We start from the raw sequence: 22758 nt of genomic DNA, 5'->3' as shown, positions 1-22758 counted from the left end.
AGAATCCTGGAAAATTGTGTCCTAAGGAGTAGAGTATTCTCATCAAAGAATAAAAAAAAATGCCGGATGCTCAAAAGTGTCAAAAATCATGAAGAATTTCAAGAAGATTAGAAGGCCATGCTCTTCCCATCCAATTTGACATAAATTATTTGTTAAGGCATCCATATAATCTTAAAACAATCCAGCCTGCGGACATGATAGAAATTAATGAATTAATGTCATTCAGATGCATATGAGATCTTCATCTTCTTTCCCAGAAATAAAATGTTTTAGATCAACTTACGGTGTCATAGATCTCCTGGATCAGAAAATAGTTTCTTCAGTAAGAATCTTATCTTCATTATGGTGAGGGTAACACTTCCCACCTATGAAGAAGCATTTGATCTGCTCTCCTAAGCATGAGATAGTTTACTCAAGAAAGGACAAGAATTCCTGGAAGCTTGGCATTCAGACAAAACAGCCCTCAATACACTCACAGAGATAAACCACATTTACACTACATTCAAAATAGAAACAATAAAATACCTAGGAAGTAAAAAGACCAAAACACATCCCTTCCAGCAGACCATAATTAATAAATAAATAAGCAAGCAAGCTGCATTATTGATCTGTAAACTGCCTTCATACAGAAATTCAAGGTGAACCTATTTGACTTTAAGTTGCTCATGGCAATCATGGCTTGTCTCTTCCAGCATCTTGGAGATCCTACAAAGAACTAATAATCAATGCAGGTAGTGAAGGCAGAAAAGTATTACACTCTTTGCTGCTTCTTTCCATCAAAGAAGCCACAGTCAATGCTTGTTTTGATCCATTTCAAGAATTCCCACGCATGTACTTCAGCTATCACCCAGTCTGGTTATTGCTTTCAGTTCCTTAATAAATTAAGAAAGTGATCTGTCTCCGTGTTTGGGAGATATTTCTTTAAAGCTTATACTGAATGGTTTGGGTTGTCTGAATATTCCACAAATCCATAATGATATTTTTCAGCTATTTTCATTGAACACAGAATTATTAAACATTATTTTTTTAGTAAATTGCCCTCATCTAAATGGAGAAAAACCATGTGTGGACAATTTATTTGCTTGTTTGAGTTGAAAAATGATGATAGCAATGGGAATTAGATTTTGAATTATTCACTTCATTTCAAATTAGTTAAATAGTCATGGATCCTGACTGTGTCCTTGCTGCCGACACAAGAATTCTAGAGCTTTTTGTCTGCTTTAAAATATACACATGAAATGTTTTGAATGCCAACTAATAAGTTCTACTCTACGTGTTTGCCTGGTTCCATTAGATTGCATGCTAATGCTTGAGATTCTTTGACCTTCTTAATGATAAAACCGGGATTTTAAGTACACAGATAAACAGTGGACCAGGGTTGCTTAACCTCATATCTACAGTCGTTGCAAAGATCTAGCTACACAAGGCCCTACCCTTTCCTCTCCCTTATTTCAACATGTGGGTTTTTATAAATGGCTGTTGTTCAAGAACTGATTCAGCATTCTCAACAAGAGAGCAAATCCACAGATCCTCTTCGAATTCTATTTTTTCTTGCTCTCTGCATTCTTTCAACTAACCTGGTTAATAAACAAGCTAACCTGCTGTTTTGTAACAGTGCTTTTGCTTTTTCTGTTGAAATGTGTGAAGCAAATAAGACTCATTTTTCCAAAACAATGATTATTCTGAAATAAGCTTATAATATTTATTTTATTTTATTTATTTTGATTTGTCAATCGCTTCCAAGATAATAGGTATAAGTATATACATAATTATGAATACATGAAATGGGTACATATAAGAAAAATAAAAGAAACAATAGGACAGGGACGGTAGGCACGTTGGTGCGCTTATTATTATTATTGGATGGTTTCATTATGAGTTAAACTGGGCTATGTTAAATAGGAATGAAATTATTTTATTTCAACAAAGAACCAAGATCTAGATCCTTTCTTACATATTGAAGAGAGTGCCTGAGGTTCCAAGGATGTGGTGGGGAAGAGAGCAGAATTGAACCTGACTCCCCACCACAGTGTACTTTCTGCATACCCATCTCTTCATTTCCGGACCTCACATGTTGAACAGGGAGGGCTAAAGAGGAATTCTGCATGGTTTTGCTTGAATAGCTGATAATAATTTTCCATGCAATGCAAATTCCACTGAAACAATGACCATGGATACGCAGTTAATCACTTTCAAATACTTTTGTATGCAGTTCCCACTCAAATCTTCCTGTTCTGTAAGGAGCATTTCACACTAAAGGATGGGGGGAAGTCAATCACACATAAGAATGTAAAAAAGTAGAGTGATTGTGTGAAGCCTCCAACCTGTTCAGACAAAGTAAGCAAACAGGACATAGAAATTACTGCAGAGAAAGTCATTGTAAGGCATCATGTTTAGATCTTTAGTGAAAAGCAACTCCAGGAAGCCCAATCAGCAACGGGAAAATCTTGAAGGAGGGGAAAGGATTGTTTTGCTATCCAAAATTGTATACCTCTCTCCACCTTTTCTTTACCAAGAACATATGAGTATCCTTACTTTTCCTGTGATGGCTGGAAGAGCATTTCTTTTGCTTTTCCTCAAAAATGGAAGGAAAAGAAATCTGTGGTGACATGGTTATTTCTGTTAACTTTCTAGAGCTTTTACTTAGGCTTTTTAAAAAATAATAATAATTATGGACTGCCTTGTTTCACTAGTTGGTTTGAGAATCTGGATCATTCAGTATTCTTCATCAGCAAGATAAAATATTTTTTTATTACAAAGCCAGGGAAACCTAATACTCTGTTGAAGAACAAATACGGATAGTGTGATACAATTTTGAGGATACCTTCATAAAATGGTTATCACAAAAGTCTTGCTTGCTTATGGAATAGTTACCCTAAGTGAGGATGGCTGGTCTTAACACAGTCATATATTGGAAGACAGACTTTAAGTTCAGCTGTACAAGGAGACTATTGGGCACCCAGAGGATATTCAGAAGCCCTTCGCTTTCTTTACTGTCATATTATCTGTCTGATCTAATGAATAATTCTAAATTGGAAATGTTTAAGTAAGCATTTGTCTACATGTGGCTAAGAGTTGGAAGAAAAGCATAATTTGAAGATTGACTGTCCAACAAGCTATTGTGAGAAAATATCAAAATAAAAAAGTGGAAAAAATTATTCTTTTCTCTTGTCTGTAATCACACCTATTGCATCAGTTGCTGTGCAACATAGTAGAAAAAGATTCCCCTTTGGATTTGTACCAGATAAAGGGAGAGGAATTGTTCAGCTATCAGCTAACATTTTAAAAAATGAAAGGCACTGGAATCTGTAGTGTCTTAACATTAGTGTTGCCCGTGTAAATGAATTGCATGATTCATTTTGGGTAAATGAAGCAGAATGTATTAAGCAGAATAGTTTGCAGGAATGTTGCATTTAAATAGTGAAGTTAACATCTGCCTGCTCATTGCTTTTTCATGCAAGGTATGGTACAGTGCAGATAATATTTTATAAAAAGAATATTTCACAGAGTAATAAATAGTTCGGGTTTCTTAACATATTTCAAAAGTGATAACAGATTAGGTAGGTTTAAGTGAATTAACCAGAATTCTAATAATGTCATATATGTCTCTGGGTATATTCTGTGTCTGTTTGTACTGCTTTGATATTAAAAAAAAACAAAAAACAAATTTATTCCATGTTTGAATTACTGATAATACAATTTTGTACACATAATTACTCAGATAAATCAATCTGTACCTTTCCCTTTCTTTGCTTATATTCCCTATCTTGAATTTATTGTTTACATTTTAGCAGTAAGTGAGCAATTATAAAATATTTTGCATATTTGGATGAAATTTGGTTTGCTTATTCAACAAATTTATGTGGCTGCCTGTTTAACCAGCAAAAGTATAATCTCCCAAAATAGTTCAGCTATTGATTCTTAAGTCAATTTCAACAATTGCTTCTAAATAATTCTCCCTGTTATTTGTTCCATAGGTCATCTAAAAGTAAATTGTAAATGAATCCCCAAATAAAATTATTTCATTTGATAAATATTTTATGGAGATTTTTTCTGATAGTCACAATAAGTTTAATATTAGATTAATCTATTGGTGATATTATAGAATGAAGCTCTTTATAGAAATGATACTCTGTAGTATTTAATGTGGAAATAAATACTTTGCGAATAGAACATTTATTTTGCCTTTTCTTCCTAACTACCATCTTAATTAACCAGTAAGCATAAGGGAGAATTGGCCTTTCTCCAGATTCTTTTATTTTTGTTTGAACATTTATCATAAGATTTACCTTAAAATAACTGTATGGCAATATGGTCGGTATATTGTATGAAACAAATATGGACATTCAGAATTTTGATGGATTTTAATTGGTTTGAACAGAGCAGTGGCAGCCCATTCATCCTCATATCCTATGATATTCTCTCCCTCCATTTACTTACCTACCGACTCACACCCCCCCCCCTTATCTAACTGGATTTTTTTGTTACAAAGAATAGCATTATTTACCAAGTGTTTTGAATAGGCTCTCTGTTCAAGCAGATGTAGAGAAGACAGCAAATAGCAATGCATGTTAGCTTAATTCCTGCTGTATTGAAATGTACAGTTGTTCTGAACTATTTTAAGAAATATTGGTTTTGAGACTGGAAACCACATACTGTGCTGAAACCAAGCAGCCTGTTTCTGTGTATTTCAGGAATACATAAAGGGAAACTTACTGCTTTCAGGACTTTTTCAAATATCTTTCCTAAACTAGTAAAATGTTCATGTTCCAACTGTAGTGTTTCCTTTTCATGTTATGTAGTATTTTCTTGTCATGTCTTTTCATGTGCTTAGTTTTTATCATGTCCAAATCTCATCCAAAAAACAGCAATTAATTTCCTTCTCTCTAATAATTTATCTCTTTTCATGTGAAAATTAAAAAAATGTAAAATTATCTCAGCTTGAAATCTTAGTTTTCTTGATTGCATCCTTGAATATCTTACTACTGTACTTTGCCTTTTTTTCATCCTTATTGTTATTATTCTATTCCTTTCTCTGCCTTCACCTTACTGTCTTCTATTTTCCTTTCTTTCCTTCTTATAGGCTCTGATGTTCTTTACATTGGCCCAGTAAAAGGTGAGCCTTGTGTGGATAGGACTTTTCTCTCCTGTTTTTTTCTGCTTCCTGTTTCTCTGAACTATATGAATCTGAAAACCAAGGAACTTCTTGGCTATATTTTGGCCGTATGGTGTCCCACAATTGTCTCTCACAGTTGTCTCTTGGTTATATTTTGACCATATGCTGTCTGTAGGTATTTGTTACAAAACATATGATTTAGGTTCTGGGTTTTTTTGTAATTGGGAAAACAGTTAATATATATTGAGTGCTATTTAAATTACCCAGTATTTTAACATTCTGTCAGAAATAGAGTATTAGAAATACAAATTATTCATATTTTATACTTTATATATTCAGTGTAACTATGAAGTAAAGTTATAGTTGTCTATTTTGATTGGAAAAATACTGCTTAACTGAATCTTCCATCATTTGTATAAGAAAAGCTCTGATATTATACTCATATTCTTTTTCCACAATGCTTAAATCTATAGCAGGTAGCAATAACATATCTATGTTTCTCAACAATAAGTACAGAAAACCATATTGCTTTTGATATTTTAGATAATGCATGTGCATGGGAAATAACAGCCATGAACAGCTGTATTTTGTTTGTTTAGATGTATAAGCTGCTCACTTCAAAAAAGAAGAACCACGTATAGCAATAAATGAATGCAATACATAATTATAAAATGGAGAGCCAAGCACATAACAAAACAACCAAAAGGGGATTCTCACTCAGTTTGCCAGTAATGCTAATGGGAAGAGCCAAATCCTAAAGGAGAGAAGAGTTGTGGCCTGAGTATGTTTAGGACTGGAGTATCTTTCCAGAGCAGTCACAGAATTTACAATATTTATAATCTGTCCTGAATTTTGAGGGCCCGTGGAACTAATAATCAAAGTACAGCCTTGTTTTAAAGCCATCTAAATAGCATCTTCTAATTGTAGCTTTCTTAATTAAATTATATGTTGTTTGGAGAACTTTGTTGTCCTGAATATCCTACCATTCAGCTTCACTAAATGATCTAGGTTGTCTTACTGCAAAAAACAGAATGGATGGGGTTTTGTCTATCATATGCATATTTTTTAATATCTTAATCACATAGGTGACCATTCCATCTTTCTGTAACACTTTCCAAACATCATCATGTGGTCACAATTTAAATTCTGGACGCCATATGTTCATGTATACCTGACATGCTGTGTAGATATCTCTTCTTATTTCTGCCTCATTCACTAAAAAAAACCCTGAGTTCTATAGTTATTGGTATTGTAAGTCCTCTTCTGAATTGAGTGGACCAAGTATGAAATATTAATTTGATTCTTCCTATCTTTCTCCAATTTAGGAAATGTATATTCAAGTCCAGGGCTTTATAGCAAAACTATGACACCAACTTATGATTCTCATGATGGGAGTCCTCTATCACCAACTTCAGCTTGGTTTGGAGACAGTGCTTTATCAGAAGGAAATCCAGGTATACTTGCCGTCAGCCAGCCAATCACCTCCCCAGAAATCTTAGCCAAAATGTATAAGCCACAGTCACTTCTGGATAAAGCCAAGATCAACCAGGGGTAGGTTTAAAAACATTAGTTTTGGAGCTTGTTTGTGTGAAAACATTGCTTTGTAATGACTGAGCTAGTATTTTTTTCCCTCTTTTGGAAGATGGCTAGATTCTTCAAGATCACTTATGGAACAAGAGGTGAAAGAAAATGAAGCTTTACTACTGCGGTTCAAATATTACAGCTTCTTTGATTTGAATCCTAAGGTATACAGTTACGTTAACTATAATATGGTCAGGATTTTAAGTGCATGTATGTGGGTTAGAGACCTGACCGCATACTGTGATCAGTATAGAATTTCTTTACAGAACTGCTAGGAAATTGTTGGATTATAAGGCACAAAAAGCAAGATAAAGGCCAATAAGGCAAATAATTTAATAATAATAACAGATTTAACGTAGAGGGGTATTTAAGGGACAAAATCATGATCGGTATGATAATGCTAATTTCCAAATTGTATTTTAAAAGGTATCATTTTATTTGATTCCAGAAGATCTATAATTTCAGTAATATTGTTGCTTCTAGGATTAGGATATCCCAAAGCCACACAGCAACGCTGTCTTTCATATCTCCATGCTATATAGGTAGTCCTCAATTTATGATCATAGCTGAGACCAGAGTTTCCATTAATAAACAAGGCATGTGTCATGGGGTAGGTACATGCTTGGGAAATAATCCTCAAAGTAATGGGATACCAAACTGGTACGGGCTTCACTTGTTATTAGTAAAACCTTGAATTGATCTGTAATACAGGCAGCAAGAACAGTTATTTCAAAATTAAATTTATGTGGATTTTTTTTGAAGTCTATTCTGAATATATTTTGCTGTTGTATTTTGTACTAATTGATCTCCTAAGATGTTCAAGGGCAATTTTGTGCAGAATGTATTGCAGTAATCTAAAGAAGATGACATCTGTTACGGATTATTATGATTAGGTGTCTTTGTGCCTTGAAGGCTTGCAAGCCTCAGACCATGCACTAATGCTCTTCACTGAGGCCTTGAAGGGCAAAGGCACATTTAAGAGTGTGTGGCAGAGCTCCACATTGTGCTCCTTCAGGGAGGTTGAGACTCTGGATGAAAGCTAAAAAGATGGGAGTACCATTTAAAAGGCAGTATTAAGGCAAAGATTAATTTTGCATCAAATAGGGCAGTGGTCCCCAACCTTTTTTGTGCCATGGCCCGGTACCGGCATCACAAAATGATCTGCGGCCCGGTACCGGCATCAGCACGCATGCCAAGGCAAGGTGAGCCGAGCGACCAGCCAGCCAGCCGTCCCCCGCTTCTCCCCGCCACCTTCAACTCCTCCTTTGTACCTTTGTCGATGGGCTTTGCTTCGGGACAGCTTCGGGACGGTTGCCGGGCTCACCTTGCCTTGGATGCTGAAAGAATCCTCGCGTCTTAGTTTCGTTCGAAGCCCCCCCTTCGATGAAACTAAGGCACGAGGATTCCTTCAGGACCCAAACGCCGCTTTCCAACTGGAAAAGCTCACCCGGAAGCACTTTCTCATCAAACAAGATAGTAGCACCCAGCAAACCAGCGGCCCAGTAGGAAATGTTCCACGGACCGGTACTGGTCCGCGGCCCGGTGGTTGGGGACCTCTGAAATAGGGGAAATAAGATTGGGAGAGAGCATATTTGGAATAGATGGCAGGGAAGGTTTGTACAGTATTGGTTGCAAGAGGAAGGAAATTTTCTGTTGGAGCATTGCATCTTCTGACCTTAAATGGTCTGTTGTATTTCACAGTGGCGCATAGCTTTCGATCATCTAGAAAAAATGAGAACTTTGTAAAAAGTTTATAGATACTTTTTTGGGGGGGTCTCTGGTAATAAGAACTCTATACTGCCCATAGGGTGGGTTATGAATCAATAATTTGGTTATGTCTCCATAGTACGATGCAATCAGAATAAATCAGCTATATGAACAATCCAAATGGGCTATTCTTTTGGAAGAAATCGAGTGCACAGAAGAGGAAATGATGATGTTTGCAGCACTGCAGGTAAGTGTTGGCCCTGAAGACTCAGAGCTCTTTAACTCTTGGTTTCTGTTTTCAAAGAATCCTTAGCAAACGCTGAAATCCTTGCTGTCCTAAATTTCATATATTGCATGTATTCTTTTTTGAGTTAGGACATTTTGTCCCAACAAGTATTGCCTTTTTTTTTTCCTGTAAGGTTTGCTTGAACCATTTTAGGAAATCTAAAATAGATTTGCCTCCTTTCAATGTCTCATACAAAATAATTTGGCTTCTTTTTTCACAAACATGTTTGTATCTTTTTATTAGCTTTTAAGCAAACAATGAGTACATTAGGTTACTGAACCACAAGATTCTGGCACTTAGCCTCTCAGGCAGCTGGTGATAATTCCTGGGTTTCCCAAAAATATCTTTGCCCCTTCCTCCGTGTTCTCAGTCTACAGCACATTTGGCAAACAAACTTATAAACACATTTAATGTATTTTTCACTGTACTTTCTTTTTCCCTTCTAAAGAAATTCCTTTCTATACTAGCAGTTTAGGGAGTCTCACATTGAACTCATTTGTGGTCTGTCTCTATACATAAGACGTACCACCTAGGAACTCAAAATCTTCCTGGATTATTAGAACTCTTTAGGTACAACATAATCTTTTAAGGCCAAAGCAGATTGTGTTAACTATATCTAGAACTAAATGAAGTTTTGATATCAAAGCCACTTTCATTCTCTTAATATTTTACCATATGTGGAAATGCTTAGTGGCCACTTAAAAGAATCATAGTTATGGTAATAAAAGACTAAGCTATTTCTTTCTTGGTTAATATAGGTATAGATATGTTTAAAGTTGTTGTTAGAAAAAAAATAGAAGTAAAGGGAGATACATAGTTGGGAATATGCTTCTACAAAATGTTATACTCATTGCAGTGTGCTAAGTGAAGGGACTATTCATCATGGACCAAGTCCTTCCACGTAAATAAAATTATGTTTGCTCTAAATCATGGGTCCCCAACCTCTGGGCCACAGCCCATTACCAGGCCGTGGCCCATTTGGAATCAGGTCATGCAGGTGGCAGGTGAGCCCATGCATGTGAAGCTCCATTTGTGTGAGCAGCGGGCACATGCTCTTGTACAAATGGAGCTGTATGCATGCAGATGCTTGTCACACCATCCCCATCCCTGACAATCTGCCAAGCCAGGAAAGTTGGGGAATGCTGTTCTAAATACTTCTTATAGAAATGAACTAAGGGATATGAAGCCAATCATGTTATCTACTGAATCAAAAACAATGAGCTTTATTTGTAAAATGAATTCTACATTAAGAATTAGCTGAGTTAAATCACAAAACATGTCCCACACTTGTCTTCTAGCTGTCATTTAGATTTTTTATTAGATATGATACCAAGGCTACATTGTATTATCACCAGCGTTTGAGCGGATCAAGAGGATACATACAATTATTTTTCAATTTATTTCAGTACCACGTCAATAAATTGTCAATCATGTCATCTGAAAATCACTTGAATAACAGTGACAAAGAAGTTGATGAAGTTGACGCTGCCCTTTCTGATTTGGAGATTACTCTGGAAGGTGGGAAGACCTCCACAATTCTGGTAAGAACTGGGAAGTAAGAGCTTAATATTTTTCCCAAGAATGTGAGACTAATAGTCCAGATGCAAGAGAAACATGCTGGTCATATATGGGCAGTTTGTGAAGAATTCAGTTCATAACTAAAAAAATAGGTATCTAGGTTTCTGGAGCATCTTTAACTGGATTAGGTAAAATCCTGCTAGTCCTTTTCATTGATTATTCCATACTGAGTTAGTAAACTACAGGTAGTCCTCAAGTTACGAATGGTCAAAGTTATGATTAACCTCCTGCTTATGATTTATTTTTGGAGTGAAATGGCCATATAGTCATCACGTACACATGGTCACATGATTACATTTTGCGTGCTTGGCAAACCACTCACCTTTATGGCTGTTTGAAGCATCCCATAATAATAATAAATGCGATTTGTTGACTTCTGGTTTGAGCTTCTTCAGCGACAGACCAAAACCTCGTCTCTCCGAGGCTTCGATCCGTGCTCGCCGCTGGAGCATACCAAGCCGGCTGGTTTCGGGGCTAGGCCACCCCGTAGAGGTGGTGAAGAGGGGGGAGACTGCCTGCAGGGTTGAGCAGAGCCGCATCTCTCCTCCCCAGCTGGCCATTAGTCCCTTTCCCGAAGGCGGTTGTAACAGTGGTCAGAAATGGCCACCACAAAGAAGAACTTGACCGGAAAAGAATATGCAGGAGGAAGATAAGAAGAGAAAGTTTTGGTTGACCGGGTCAAACAGCAAAAGCAACAAATAAGGTACCCTGGAATTTAAACTTAACAATATTCTTCCCAAAGAAGATTTTGAAGCTGCGAAGGAGGGAGAGAAGGGAAAGGATTAGGTTTTTTTTCTTCCCTTCCTTATACTGACAGCTAAGAGACTTAAGCAAGAAACTGAAAAAAAAAATCCACTTTGACATTAATAGGCATCTAAGCTGAAAATAAACGTCAAAGGGATAAATAAAGATTTCTGGACATTTAAAAGTTTTTAAAAGCTGGAAAGGAGAAAAAAAAAAGAATAGAAGGGCAGGATTTGGAAAAATGGAGGAGACTGCCTGGAATTAAGGAATAGAACTGTAATTAAAAGGAACTTACAGTGAAATTTTAACAAGATTCCTCAAAGATACATTTTAATGGAAACTTGGTAACAAAATAATAGAACCCCAGGAAACAGAAAGTGGAAAAAAGAAGCAAGTAGAAATAGCCTTGGATTATTTGGATTACTTGGTGATTTTTGGTTTTTGCATCTAGATGACTAAAATTAACTGGGTGGTTGTTTAAAATTTTTTAAAATGGTATCACTCTTAGAAGAACTGAAAACGGAACTTTAAAAATGGAAAGAAGACGCACAAGAAGGGAGAAGTTCTTTTGGCTTTGTGTTTCAATTCTTAGAAATGGAGATCTGGAACTATGAGACGCAACAAGAAACGCTTGCAGAACAAGAAGATTGGGACAAAGAAGAAGCCATCTTTAATGATCAAATAATGTTAAGTGGGGGGGGGGAAGAAAAGGGGGGAAAGAGAGTGAAAGGTTTAAGATTAGAAAAAACAACCAAAAAGAAGAAGAACAATTTGAAAGATAAGTATAATATTAGAAAGCAACAGAAGAGGGGATTACAGATGAGAGAGTTAGAAGTAGAGAGACGAGGGGGTAAAAAGGGGAGGGAGAAGAAGAGGGGGAAGAAGGCAAGGAAAAGAAGTTGTAAAAGACAGAAACAAGAAATGGAGAAACAGGGAAAAGATATAAGGATTGTAAGCATACGTTTGTTTAGAGATAATGGGTGAAAATTTAATTGTAAAAGGGATTCGATAGCTTTGTTATATTACAAATAGAAATAACTTTAGAAAATATGATGATGGATAAAATATTTATTGTAATGCAGTGGGATGTTTGTTAATAAATAAATGAATCAAAATGATTGAGAGAATTAAAAGGGAACATTTTTAATCATTAGTAATGATTTATAAAAATATAAGTGAGAAATATGGGGCGGGGAAAAAGAATTAACTATGGAAAGTTTATAAGTGTTCCCAAGGAAGTATGATATTCAATTGAAAAGAAATGTTAAAGATATTAAGATTTTAATGCATATTAATGATAGAATTGAATTGGAATGGAATGTGTTTTATTTACACATATATATATAATTTTTTCTTTTTAAGAATATAGTGTCTATTTTAAGAATGTACCAAGCAGAATTCGATTGGAAGTTATGTATTATATTGAATGCTATAATCTTAAAGCTATACATTGAAGCTTAAATAAGAGCTTGAATGGATAAAATTAAAGGATATAAAGGTGTCATACTCTAATTGGTAACTACAGGGAAAAATTTGCTTAATAAGAAAAGATAATGTGAAATTGTAACAGGACAGACAAAAGTATAAATATAATGATTTGAATTGAGATAATTAAAACAAAGTTGAGAAAATTAGAAGAGGGGAAAAACTATGTAGAAAATATAAAATGGTAATAAGATATGGAATAGAATATAAAAATGAGCATGAAATTGAGTTTTGTTTTCTGTATGAAGAAGTGATAACCTGGGACCATGCTATTTTCAAAAAAGATGTTTTATTTGTATTTTGTTTTTGTGAAAACCCAAATAAAAATGTCAAATAATAATAATAAAAATAAAAATACGATTTGCAACATTTTTGCAAGTTTCTGGCAAAAAAGCAGCCATTTGGGAAAATGGATTTGCTTAATTGACTACTCTGTTTTGCTATGTTTGCAACCGCTGGGGGAAAAAAAATAACAGTCATAACTTCAAATCTAGTCACATGATGCTTAAACTTAAAACCTCAGCATCTTACAACCATAATTCTGGGCTGAATTGCAGTCGTAAGTCGAGGATTACCTGTACTACACAAAATAATTGGGAATCTTCACTGGGGTAATTGAACTGACAGAATGCAGATTTTCAAGTTCCACTGGCAAGCTCTCATAGGAATTCAGAGAGTGAGCATCTGGCCTACAGATGCTATAGAAATCTCCACTTTGCATGTCTACCTGAAACATTGGTGCAGAATATTAATGCAGTGGGACTTTCTGATTAAAGCACTGAATTGATTCTCACTTAGGCCCTTCTCTTTCTTGAAGATATTTCCTGGCAAAGCAGGTAACCTGAGATACACCTTAGAATCTGCCCTTTGGAAGCACTGCTGTAGTGACTGAGAACTCTCTACTAGCCATGATTTGCATGGGGCCATTAATTTCAATAGGGTTTGTGAAAACTTTTCTAATTGGGGATTACGTTGTTTAGTAAACATTTAGGATAAAATGGAGACTTGGTGCCAAAGCATACATCTTTTGGGGTTCGTTTATATAATTCAGTTTCAAAGTTTGTCCTTTAAGGACACTTATGCTAAATCAGCTCTGCCAAGGAATTTGAGGGTATTTTTGCCAAGTACGTCCTTGTGGACTCTCTTGGGCTGTTCAGAGGTCATTTATTTTTTTTCCTTTGGAGCTGAAGCTTCCACCCCCCATTGTATGAAAACCCTATTCTCTTGAACTTTTTTATGCACAACTGTTTAACTAAGATGAAAGAGAGATACCCTTGATGTGTTTGTCCAGTTTTCTAAAATCTGTAAACAAACTTCCAAGACATCTGTAAATAGGCAGTAGAGTCTGTGCAGTAATTTTAGTAAAATATGCCATCTGTCTGTGTTTCCTAGGATATAAAGGTTTTGCCATCATTGTCACTATTGTTATAAACCTGGAGGAAGACAGTGATAAACTACTTCTACATTGTGCCAAGAAAATAACATGGACTTGTCCATGTAGCTTCAGCTAAGAAGAGATTTCGATTTGGTTAACCTGCTAAATTTTGCTATTCTAATGGAGGCTCCTTTCCTTTTCCACATTTAAAGCCTTGTGCTGAGGAGACTGTAGCTGAAATTGTGCCTGTCCCTGAGGGTAGGGTGGGGAGAATCAGTGGAAGAAATTGAGAGTTCTTTTAAAGAGACTCCAAGAAAGAAAAAGAAAAAGAGTAAGTTATAGTCATATTATACCTAGATGACATGAGGGAGTTTGACATCCTGCTCTTTTTATCTAGTGATGTATTTAGATAAATGGATGATATGGCGAGCTTCATTTTTGAATAGCTTCCAATCTCCATCAGTCTAATATAGTACAAGTCGGGAAGCTACCTTAACTGTGACTCTTAAGTTTCAGTCAAAGTGAATCATGCTCTCTTATCCCAGATAAGAACTGTTCTTTAGAAATGCATGCATATTTGGACTTACGAAGAAAGGAAAATACCATTAGCTAATGTTGGAATATGTTTAGAATTCCCTTTTCTGTCCAAACTCTAAAGACCACTGAATTCTGTATCCGTAGAGTTACCAAATTTGAAGGAATTCTCTTGCTAGTAAAGGCAAAAGCTTCTCATTTCTCAGCAAGGGAAAAAGAATGAACAGAATCCCAGTAGAGGAGTGGTTGAGCCCACCTGCAGATCTCAAAGCACATGGCAGAATCAAATCAGTTCTTTAAGGAAAACAGTTATAAATGTAGATACAAGAATATAAATTTCAGGTTGTGATCCCAGTGCCCAGGGGTTTAAGGATGTTGCTAAGGATCTTCCATAGGTCCTAGCTGTTTGTCTCATGAGATCAACTAAGTGGGCCTCCATCTTTCATAGAAAATAAGCTTTCGTAAAAAAAAACAAGCTTTTGTCCATCATTTTTCAGAGAAAAGCCCAGTTTGGAAACATGCTCACCTGTCCAGAAAAAAAAGAGAGAGAGATTGAAACTGCTTTCATTTTCATTCTTCTTTTCCTTTGAAGAATGTTAGTGGGCTCACATAAAGCCCAACGGGCCTTCAAGGCAAGGAGAACAAAGAAGTTGTTTCTGTACAGGATGCTTGCTATCCATGTGAGATAAAAGCTTGATATCCAGGAGGAGGGGGCGATAATTTTGACAGGTACCCAGGACTGCAATTATGCAGTAAGTGCTGTACTTGTGATTCCAGATTTGTAACATCTGAGTTATGTTCAAATTGTCCCAAAGTCCATATTGCTAGATTTTGAAAAATGTAGTAAAAACAATACCCAAGACCATAGGCCAGGCTAGATTAAAATTGCTGCATTCCTACTTTAGTGCACATGTAATTAGGATATCTTAATTGCAGATTTATGTATAATTAGCTGGGATTTTCATCAGAAAAAAAGATTTATTTTTTCAGTGAATAAATTGTGAATAATGGACCAGACTCTTTTAATGACTGACTCCACGTTATAAACAATCTAGCATGATAATGTGGCTGTGTTTCATCTCTCGAAATTAATGGTGATGGCTGTGATTCTTGATCCACATATCTTTTAAGTGAGTAATGTCTTATATGGCTCAGCATCTTGAACATAGATTCTCTGTGTAGAAATGATAACCAGAACCTAGATAGTAAAAATAAATGTCAGCCATAGAGGAAAGTTGAAGGATCTTTCTTCCATCTTTAAACTAGTTTAGAAAAACAACAAATTTATCTTTTCCAGATAATATGATTTTCTAAAACTGTAGATTATTCCTATAATTCTTTTTAATCAAGACTCTACTTCCTCCTCAACCAAAAACATTGTCTTTTTTGAAGGAACTGTATATCCATTTAATCAGCTAAATTGATGCTTCCAAATTGTTTGCTTTTCAGCATTCTCTTTCAAGAACCAATTTCAGATTCTGGCAGATAAAATATAATGACAGCTGTCTTGTTTACAGGGTGACATCACTTCCATCCCAGAGCTGGCAGACTACATTAAAGTGTTCAAGTAAGTATTGTCTGGAAATCTGGAATAAACAGCACAAATCAATAAGTTTTATAATTAATAAATAGGCTATAATAAATGCATATCTCTTAGTGTCTAGAGTAAGGTTTCTCAACCTTGACAATTTAAAAATGTGTGGCTAGAGAGTTCTGAGAATTGAAGTCCAAACATTCTAAAGTTTACTTTACTTTACTTTATTGTCATTGCACCACGTACTATGAAATTAAATGTACATCTTCAGTGTACATTATAACTATAAAAATAAAAAACACAAACACACATCCTTCACATTCTATACAATTGAATTGAAAACCCAATATTGCTTTAATATTGCACTATACAGAGAAATCAATAGTAGAATAGTTACCACCCTGGGATAAAAGCTGTTTTTCAGCCTATTTGTCCTTGTTTTTATTGTCCTGTACCATCTGCCAGATGGTAATAGTTCAAAAAAGGGGTGCCCAGGATGAGATGGATCTAAGAATGTTTTGAACTTTCTTAAGGCAGCGGGAACTATAAAGCTCCCAAGTTGAGAAACACTGATTTAGGTATGTAAACTTGCAGTATGGTTTCCTAAAAAAAAAAAAAAAAAAGTTAGATACTTCAAAATCTTCCCATTTCTTTCTAGAATTTTTCTTAAATTGTAAGGCTTAACCTGGAAATACATGAAGTCCAAGAGAAACTGTGTTGCAGAAACTGTGCTGCGTGTCTGTAATGACTAGAGAACCATTGCATTTTGATTTAATTTACATTGTGCGGAATTTTACTTTAGGTAATCAAATAACTGGAAGATATTAAAATGCAGTCACTTGTGATTTACTTGATTCCAGTGTGTCATTTCTTGCTCCTTTGATCAATAAGGAGTGAATGTCATTTTTCAATTCCTAAAGACAATGGTTGGGGCTGGCATTTTGTCCAGTTACCCTAGAACAGAGGAATACAACCTTGGCAGCTTTAAAATATCTGGACTTCAACTCCCAGAATTCCCCATGCTGACTGGGGAATTCTACAAATTAAAATTCACAGGGTCTGAAAGTTGCCAAAGTTGGACACCCTTGTCCTAGAAATAAGGATGATATTGCATAGTTTGAAATATTATTCAAATATCTTTCTTGGATTTCATGAGCGTATGTAGATAGATAAATAAGATTCCAGTTAATCCGTTATATTTACACTGCCAGAAAAGACAAGCTTTAGACTAAGTTTGCAGCTCTTAAGTCAGGTTTGTTTTTACTTTTAAATAAGACTTTTCTTCAGGGGGAGAAAAAAAGGAAGAATATTATCTTGGATCTGGATATGTGAAAACTAGAAACAGTTGTGTCTGGATTTGGCTTAACATTTTGGCAGGCTTAGCTGTGTTACAAATGAATACCCCACCATACTACAGATATGAGATGAATTTTGGACCTGTTACAAAGAAAAAAGTTTTGCAGAATTGACAGGAAGAACAGTTGAAAGGAAATAGCATAGAAAGTATAGGTACTTTTGAGAAGAATTCCAAAATGGCTTTGTCAGTCTTGTATTTGGTATAGGCAATGCTTTCTTCCTTCTGTTTTCTTCAATTAAATAGGGAAGATAGACTTGCTCTGCCATTTGTCAGTAAGCTCTTCTTTCTGATAACTCCATTACATAATCTATCCCTTCTTAGAGCTGCAGTTTTAAGATAGATCTTATTTTAAGGCACTTTGAACATTGGGCTTGAGTAATGATTCGATTTCTAATCACTTAATGAAATGACCACCAGTTCTGGCAAGTTGTTCTCTATACTAAGCATATATCAGTGGGTTTTTGTAGAGATGAATCCTCTGTACCAAAGAACTTGTGTGAGTTATGAAAGAGAAAGCAGCCTAAAATTCTGGTTCAGAGGAAAATCCCTGCATAAATCACATATTGAGACACAAAATAAGTCTATTTTTCTTATAAACAATAACAATTTGCAAACTTCCTGTCGTCCAGAAAATATTTTCATATTGCTTTATCTGTCAAGGATTTCCTGTACATCTGCAATAGCATTCTAGAATGCATTGGGGACACTGTTATTTTGCTAAAATGCTGCTCTTGATTTGAAGTTCAGGTGTTATTAACTCATACAAGCTGGGAAACAAAGGCTGCCTATAATATGTGATTCAGGTTTGCTGTAGCTGTGTATTGCATAGAGCAAGGGTGTCAAACTAGCAGCCCGCGGGCCAGATGTGTCACATGCAGGCCACACCCACCCCAGCTCTGCGAATGGGAAAAACTTCACGAAATGTCACGTGATGGCAATGTGACGTGGCAAGTTTGACACCCATGGCATAGAGAATTAATAATTGTAAGCAACCTGCTTTTCTATAACATTATTGTTAGCCCCATGAAGAATGTCTTCTCTATACAGACAGCCTCCTGTCTGATCTCTTGTTTAACATAATCACACTGTTTTTGTTGGAGTGAGATCTTTTCAGTGGAGCAGAAGCAGTGACCCTGGGAACCTTTACCACTTATTGGCTAGTGTGCCACTTGTGGCCAATTTCAGTAATAAGATACGCTAGCAATAATCACTCATGCACTTTTCACCTTGAGACTGAACTGTAATTTGCTCTACATGGGGCTGAAGGAACCAGCTCATATAAATAATTTTGAGCTAAGTCGAGAACCTGTGACCCTTCTGATTATGCTAAAGACTAGTTTCCAGCAGCATCTCCCATCTTTGATCATATTAACCGGGCAACTAAGAGTTGTGATTCAGCAGCATCCAGAAGATACAAGTCTGTGTGAGGGCAGGAGATGGGAGGCTGTTGCAAATGTACCCCTATTTCATTCAGTTACATTATAAGTGGTGGTAATAATCTACTACTTTACAGGCCAAAGAAGCTAACACTGAAGGGTTATAAACAGTATTGGTGTACCTTCAAAGACACATCTATCTCCTGTTTCAAAAGTAAAGAAGAATCTAATGGGACCCCAGCTCATCAGATGAATTTGAGAGGTAACAGAGCAAATTCAGTTTTGGTGATCTTCTCATCTCTCCACGATTAAGCTGTATTTTAAATTTGCTTATTTTGACATTTCTCTGACCTTGTGATAAGATGCCAATATTTTCCTACATGGCATTACTCCAGGATGACTCTGCATCAATCATTCACTCGCTGTAAGACAAGAGAAAGGCAGGATTTCTTACACACTAAATTCTGGGGGGCCATCAGAATCAGTAGAGAGTCTTTTGTGGCACAACTGGGGAATTGAGGGATGAAGGAATTGAAAAATTTTGTGGAGCTGCATGTTCCTTCCACAAGCATAACCCCTCCCAAAGGGGTCTGCTGATGGTTTAATGGCAAAACTAGATGCAGAATTCTTTGATTTGGCAAAATGTTGCCTAATTGCATAATGTCTGTATGTAGCATACTGTACAAAGTACAAATAAAAAGGAAGTGAGAACCAAATAAGTGACTTTAGCTCAAAAATTAGGAATGTTTTATCACCCAATGGAACATCCTTTTTAAAATATATTTTCCTCCCTCTGGATTAGTGTGCTGAGCACACACACATGTGCCTACACAACTTTATTCAGATGGGGACAAGGAATTTATGCTGCATAGGACATTCCTCTGGCTACCAGCTCTGTTTGTATTCCACAATAAGCTATTCCAGTTTAATGGATTGTGCAATAGGCACTACTGACATTCTCTTTTAAAGCCTTCAAGGCAGAAACAGAAAGGCTGCCAGATGACTTCAGACTATAACTATGAACTGGAGAAAAGCATGGAATACCTTTTTCGGAGCTTTTTAACAAAACTGTTGATGACAGAATTTTAAAAGAATTCTGGGAGAGCTGAAATAAAGCTGAAATTGTTTCCAAGAAAATGAGTTATTTTTTTAAAAAAATATTATCCTTTATAAAAGGTTGCATTAAAAAATCCTATATCACTGTACTGAACATTGTGTCTCCATTATCCAGTATCCATTAATTTTGTTTTGACTATAGAATGGAGTAGCCCTCAAAAATGCTGGCCTACGTTTGGTGTAATTTCCCAAATTTAGTAGACTATCACCTCAAATGAAGGAACGATAAAATAGTTTTATCTTCCCAAATATAGTGATCTGTGACAGGGGTACTGTTTAGATTTGGCAGCTCCTAGTTCCAAGAATAATTTATTATGCTTATGTTAACATATTAAATAGTTAATAATCAGGGAATAATGTCTATGGAGATTCTCAAATCATCTAGGTCAGGGGTCTCCAACCTTAGCAACTTTAAGATTTATGGACTTCAACTCCCAGAGGAATTCTGGGAGTTGAAGTCCACAAGTCTTAAAGTTGCTAAGGTTGGAGACCCCTGAGCTAGGTCATGGTTGTCCCAAAGGTGCTTTTCCAAAAAAGTGGGAGAGGCCAAAGTAAGAGGCCTCCTCTGCCTAGACAAGCTGGCTGCTTCAAAAATACAAGCCTGGTCCTGTATGCCAAGCTCAGACCTCTCGGTCCAGATAAGCCAACTTCTCCTAAGCTGGAAAAATATAAATTTCTAACTTAGTGGTAATGAAGGTGACAGTTTAATAACTGGTTCTTGTGAACAGGACTAATCAGCTAGATCAGGGGGTCCTAACCCCTGGTCTGTGGCCCAAACCCAGTCTGCAGGCTGTTGGGAACCAGGCCATGCAAGCGGCAGGTGAGCATGGGATTTTGTGAAGCTCCATTTGCACGTGTAACCATCCCCTCCCCCTCCCCCCACCCCACCACTGCCAGTTCACGGAGCCGGAAAGGTTGGGGACCACTGAGCTGGATAATAATACCCTTATACAGGGACTTTGCTTAGATGAAACTATTCCCCAAAGAGTCTAAAATCCCATTTAATTCAAATTCTAATTAAATTCAAACTCCCTCTGGAAGCACTTTTGATTTCAGTGGAACACATTCGTGTATTTGAAGAATTCATGATCAATATAACATTTATGTAACATTTAAGACAGCATTCAAATGAATACAGATCTGACTGATACACACCCAGTCCTACAGTATTTTTGGTATCAGGAACCTCCTTTGGGGCCCTTTCAGTCTGTTACAAAGCTAATGTTTCCAATCAAGGTGAGATTTGTATGCAATTCCCATCTTATGGTGAGATTATAGAAAATCTTCCATACTATGTTGCTTCAGAGGTGAAAAGAACAAATATCTTATGAATTTCTGAGTGCTTCGATTTTGTTGGATGTCTGTGCTGATCTTGGGGGAAAATGGATACTATGATGAGTAAAGATAGATTTGGATTATAAAAAGTTTCCAAGTTATCAATTTGGGGCAATTTATTCATTAAACATTAAAAGTCACTTGTCAAATGGGCAGCCACATACTGTAAATTTGATCAAACAAATACACAGAAAAATGTATTTCAGGCAATAGAGATTTGATAATGTTGTTAATTAAAACAAATAGCACTAGGTTAATGTATGTTTTTTGTCTTAAAATGAAATGGTGGAAGATATTCAGGTCTAAAAAGAGAAATAGCTTCAAATCAACCCATATGTTCCTTTTGTCCCATCATATTTATGAAATATATAATATTTACATCTTCTTTTATTATAGGGTGTGAGGTAACTCCTGACGTCAACATATCTGGCCAGAAATTTAACATAAAGCTTCTTATTCCTGTTGCTGAAGGCATGAATGAAATTTGGCTCCGTTGTGATAATGTAAGTTTATATGAAATGCCATCCAAAGTCAACTGGACGTAGCTGATTGTACAGCAAGAACTGAAGTGTGCATCAATTCTTTCCTGGAATCCACAGATATCTGAAACTAGCCTTGTATGGACAATTATGGTTAAGAAGAATATAAGCAGGGCCAGTAATAAAAAGGGTTGGTTTCTTAATAGCAAACTCAGCTTAATTCTTCTTAATCCTGATATGAAGCAATTTCAGGCAAAGTATCATCTGTGAGAGGATTATATCCCTGTGAAGAGATTCAGTGGACATCTTGACCTAGGGCTGGAGGCTTTGAGAGAATGGATGGAACAGGCTCCAATTGAAGCCCAGATAGGCTGACCTATCTACAGTATCTACAGCAGGGGTCTTCAAACTTGGCAAGTTTAAGACTTGTGGACTTCAACTCCCAGAATTCCTCCTCCAGTCATGTTAGCTCAGGAATTCTGGGAGTTGAAGTCCACAAGTCTTAAACTTGCCAAGTTTGAAGACCCTTGATCTACAGTCTGTTCCAAGGCAGTTCAGTTTTCAGCTTGAGGTGAGATGGCACTTTCAGTCTAGATATCCTTCTGGACTCGCTGTATTTGTTTTATCAGCAGGTGAAGGATCGGGCCAATGTTGTCTGATCTGCCAATTATGACCTTTCCTAGACACTGACTGTAGTTACTCATAGATATATTGTTTCCTTTTTATTTTGCCCTGCTTACCAGGACTGGCTGGTACAGCAGCGTGACCTCTGCATTGCAGAAGGTTACACTGGTTGCCACTTTGCTTTCTGGCAAAATTCAAGGTATTGATCATCACCTACAAAGTCCTTTATGGTTCGGGCCCTAGTTAGTTTCAAAGCCATCAGTTCCAGGTAGCATCTGCCTGCCTAATACATGCAAGCTTAGACAAGTCCTGATCTTCCAGGAGGAAAGGAGAAGGCTAGTCCTTTTGGTCATCTGCCTAAAAGCAGCTTGCCTCCAAAGGAAAGGATACCCCCTGCTATCATTCTAAAAGGCAATTAAGACACCATTAGTTAAATGGATATCTGCATGTCATTCTTTGACCCCAATGGCCCTGACATATATACGTACCAAGAACAAAGCAGGCTTTAGATCAGCCTCCTCCAGAAGGTCA

The 22758-nt window shown here is 36.4% G+C and overlaps 1 protein-coding gene across 10 annotated transcripts in view; it reads left to right on the top strand.

The window, feature by feature from the left end:
- Positions 1 to 22758, top strand: part of FERMT2 (FERM domain containing kindlin 2) — a 79329-nt gene that overhangs the window by 44193 nt on the left and 12378 nt on the right. For 5 of the 10 annotated variants that reach the window (XM_026698747.2, XM_087922443.1, XM_026698742.2 and 2 more), the window contains exons 5-12: positions 5084 to 5116; positions 6442 to 6667; positions 6759 to 6861; positions 8544 to 8651; positions 10097 to 10231; positions 15924 to 15973; positions 18811 to 18935; positions 21521 to 21627. In XM_026698747.2, the coding sequence (XP_026554532.1) occupies positions 5084 to 5116; positions 6442 to 6667; positions 6759 to 6861; positions 8544 to 8651; positions 10097 to 10231; positions 15924 to 15973; positions 18811 to 18935; positions 21521 to 21627 (887 nt within the window). The remainder of the gene's footprint in view (positions 1 to 5083; positions 5117 to 6441; positions 6668 to 6758; positions 6862 to 8543; positions 8652 to 10096; positions 10232 to 15923; positions 15974 to 18810; positions 18936 to 21520; positions 21628 to 22758) is intronic. The other 5 variants (XM_087922445.1, XM_026698746.2, XM_087922446.1 and 2 more) reach the window with 1 other exon arrangement.

This window comes from Pseudonaja textilis, chromosome 1 (assembly GCF_049901715.1).
Source record: "Pseudonaja textilis isolate UNSWEBS1 chromosome 1, rPseTex1.2, whole genome shotgun sequence".
NCBI classification, from domain to species: Eukaryota; Metazoa; Chordata; class Lepidosauria; order Squamata; family Elapidae; genus Pseudonaja; species Pseudonaja textilis.
The sequence above is the reverse complement of the archived record's forward strand: the minus strand, read 5'-3'. Positions and strand labels throughout refer to the sequence as shown.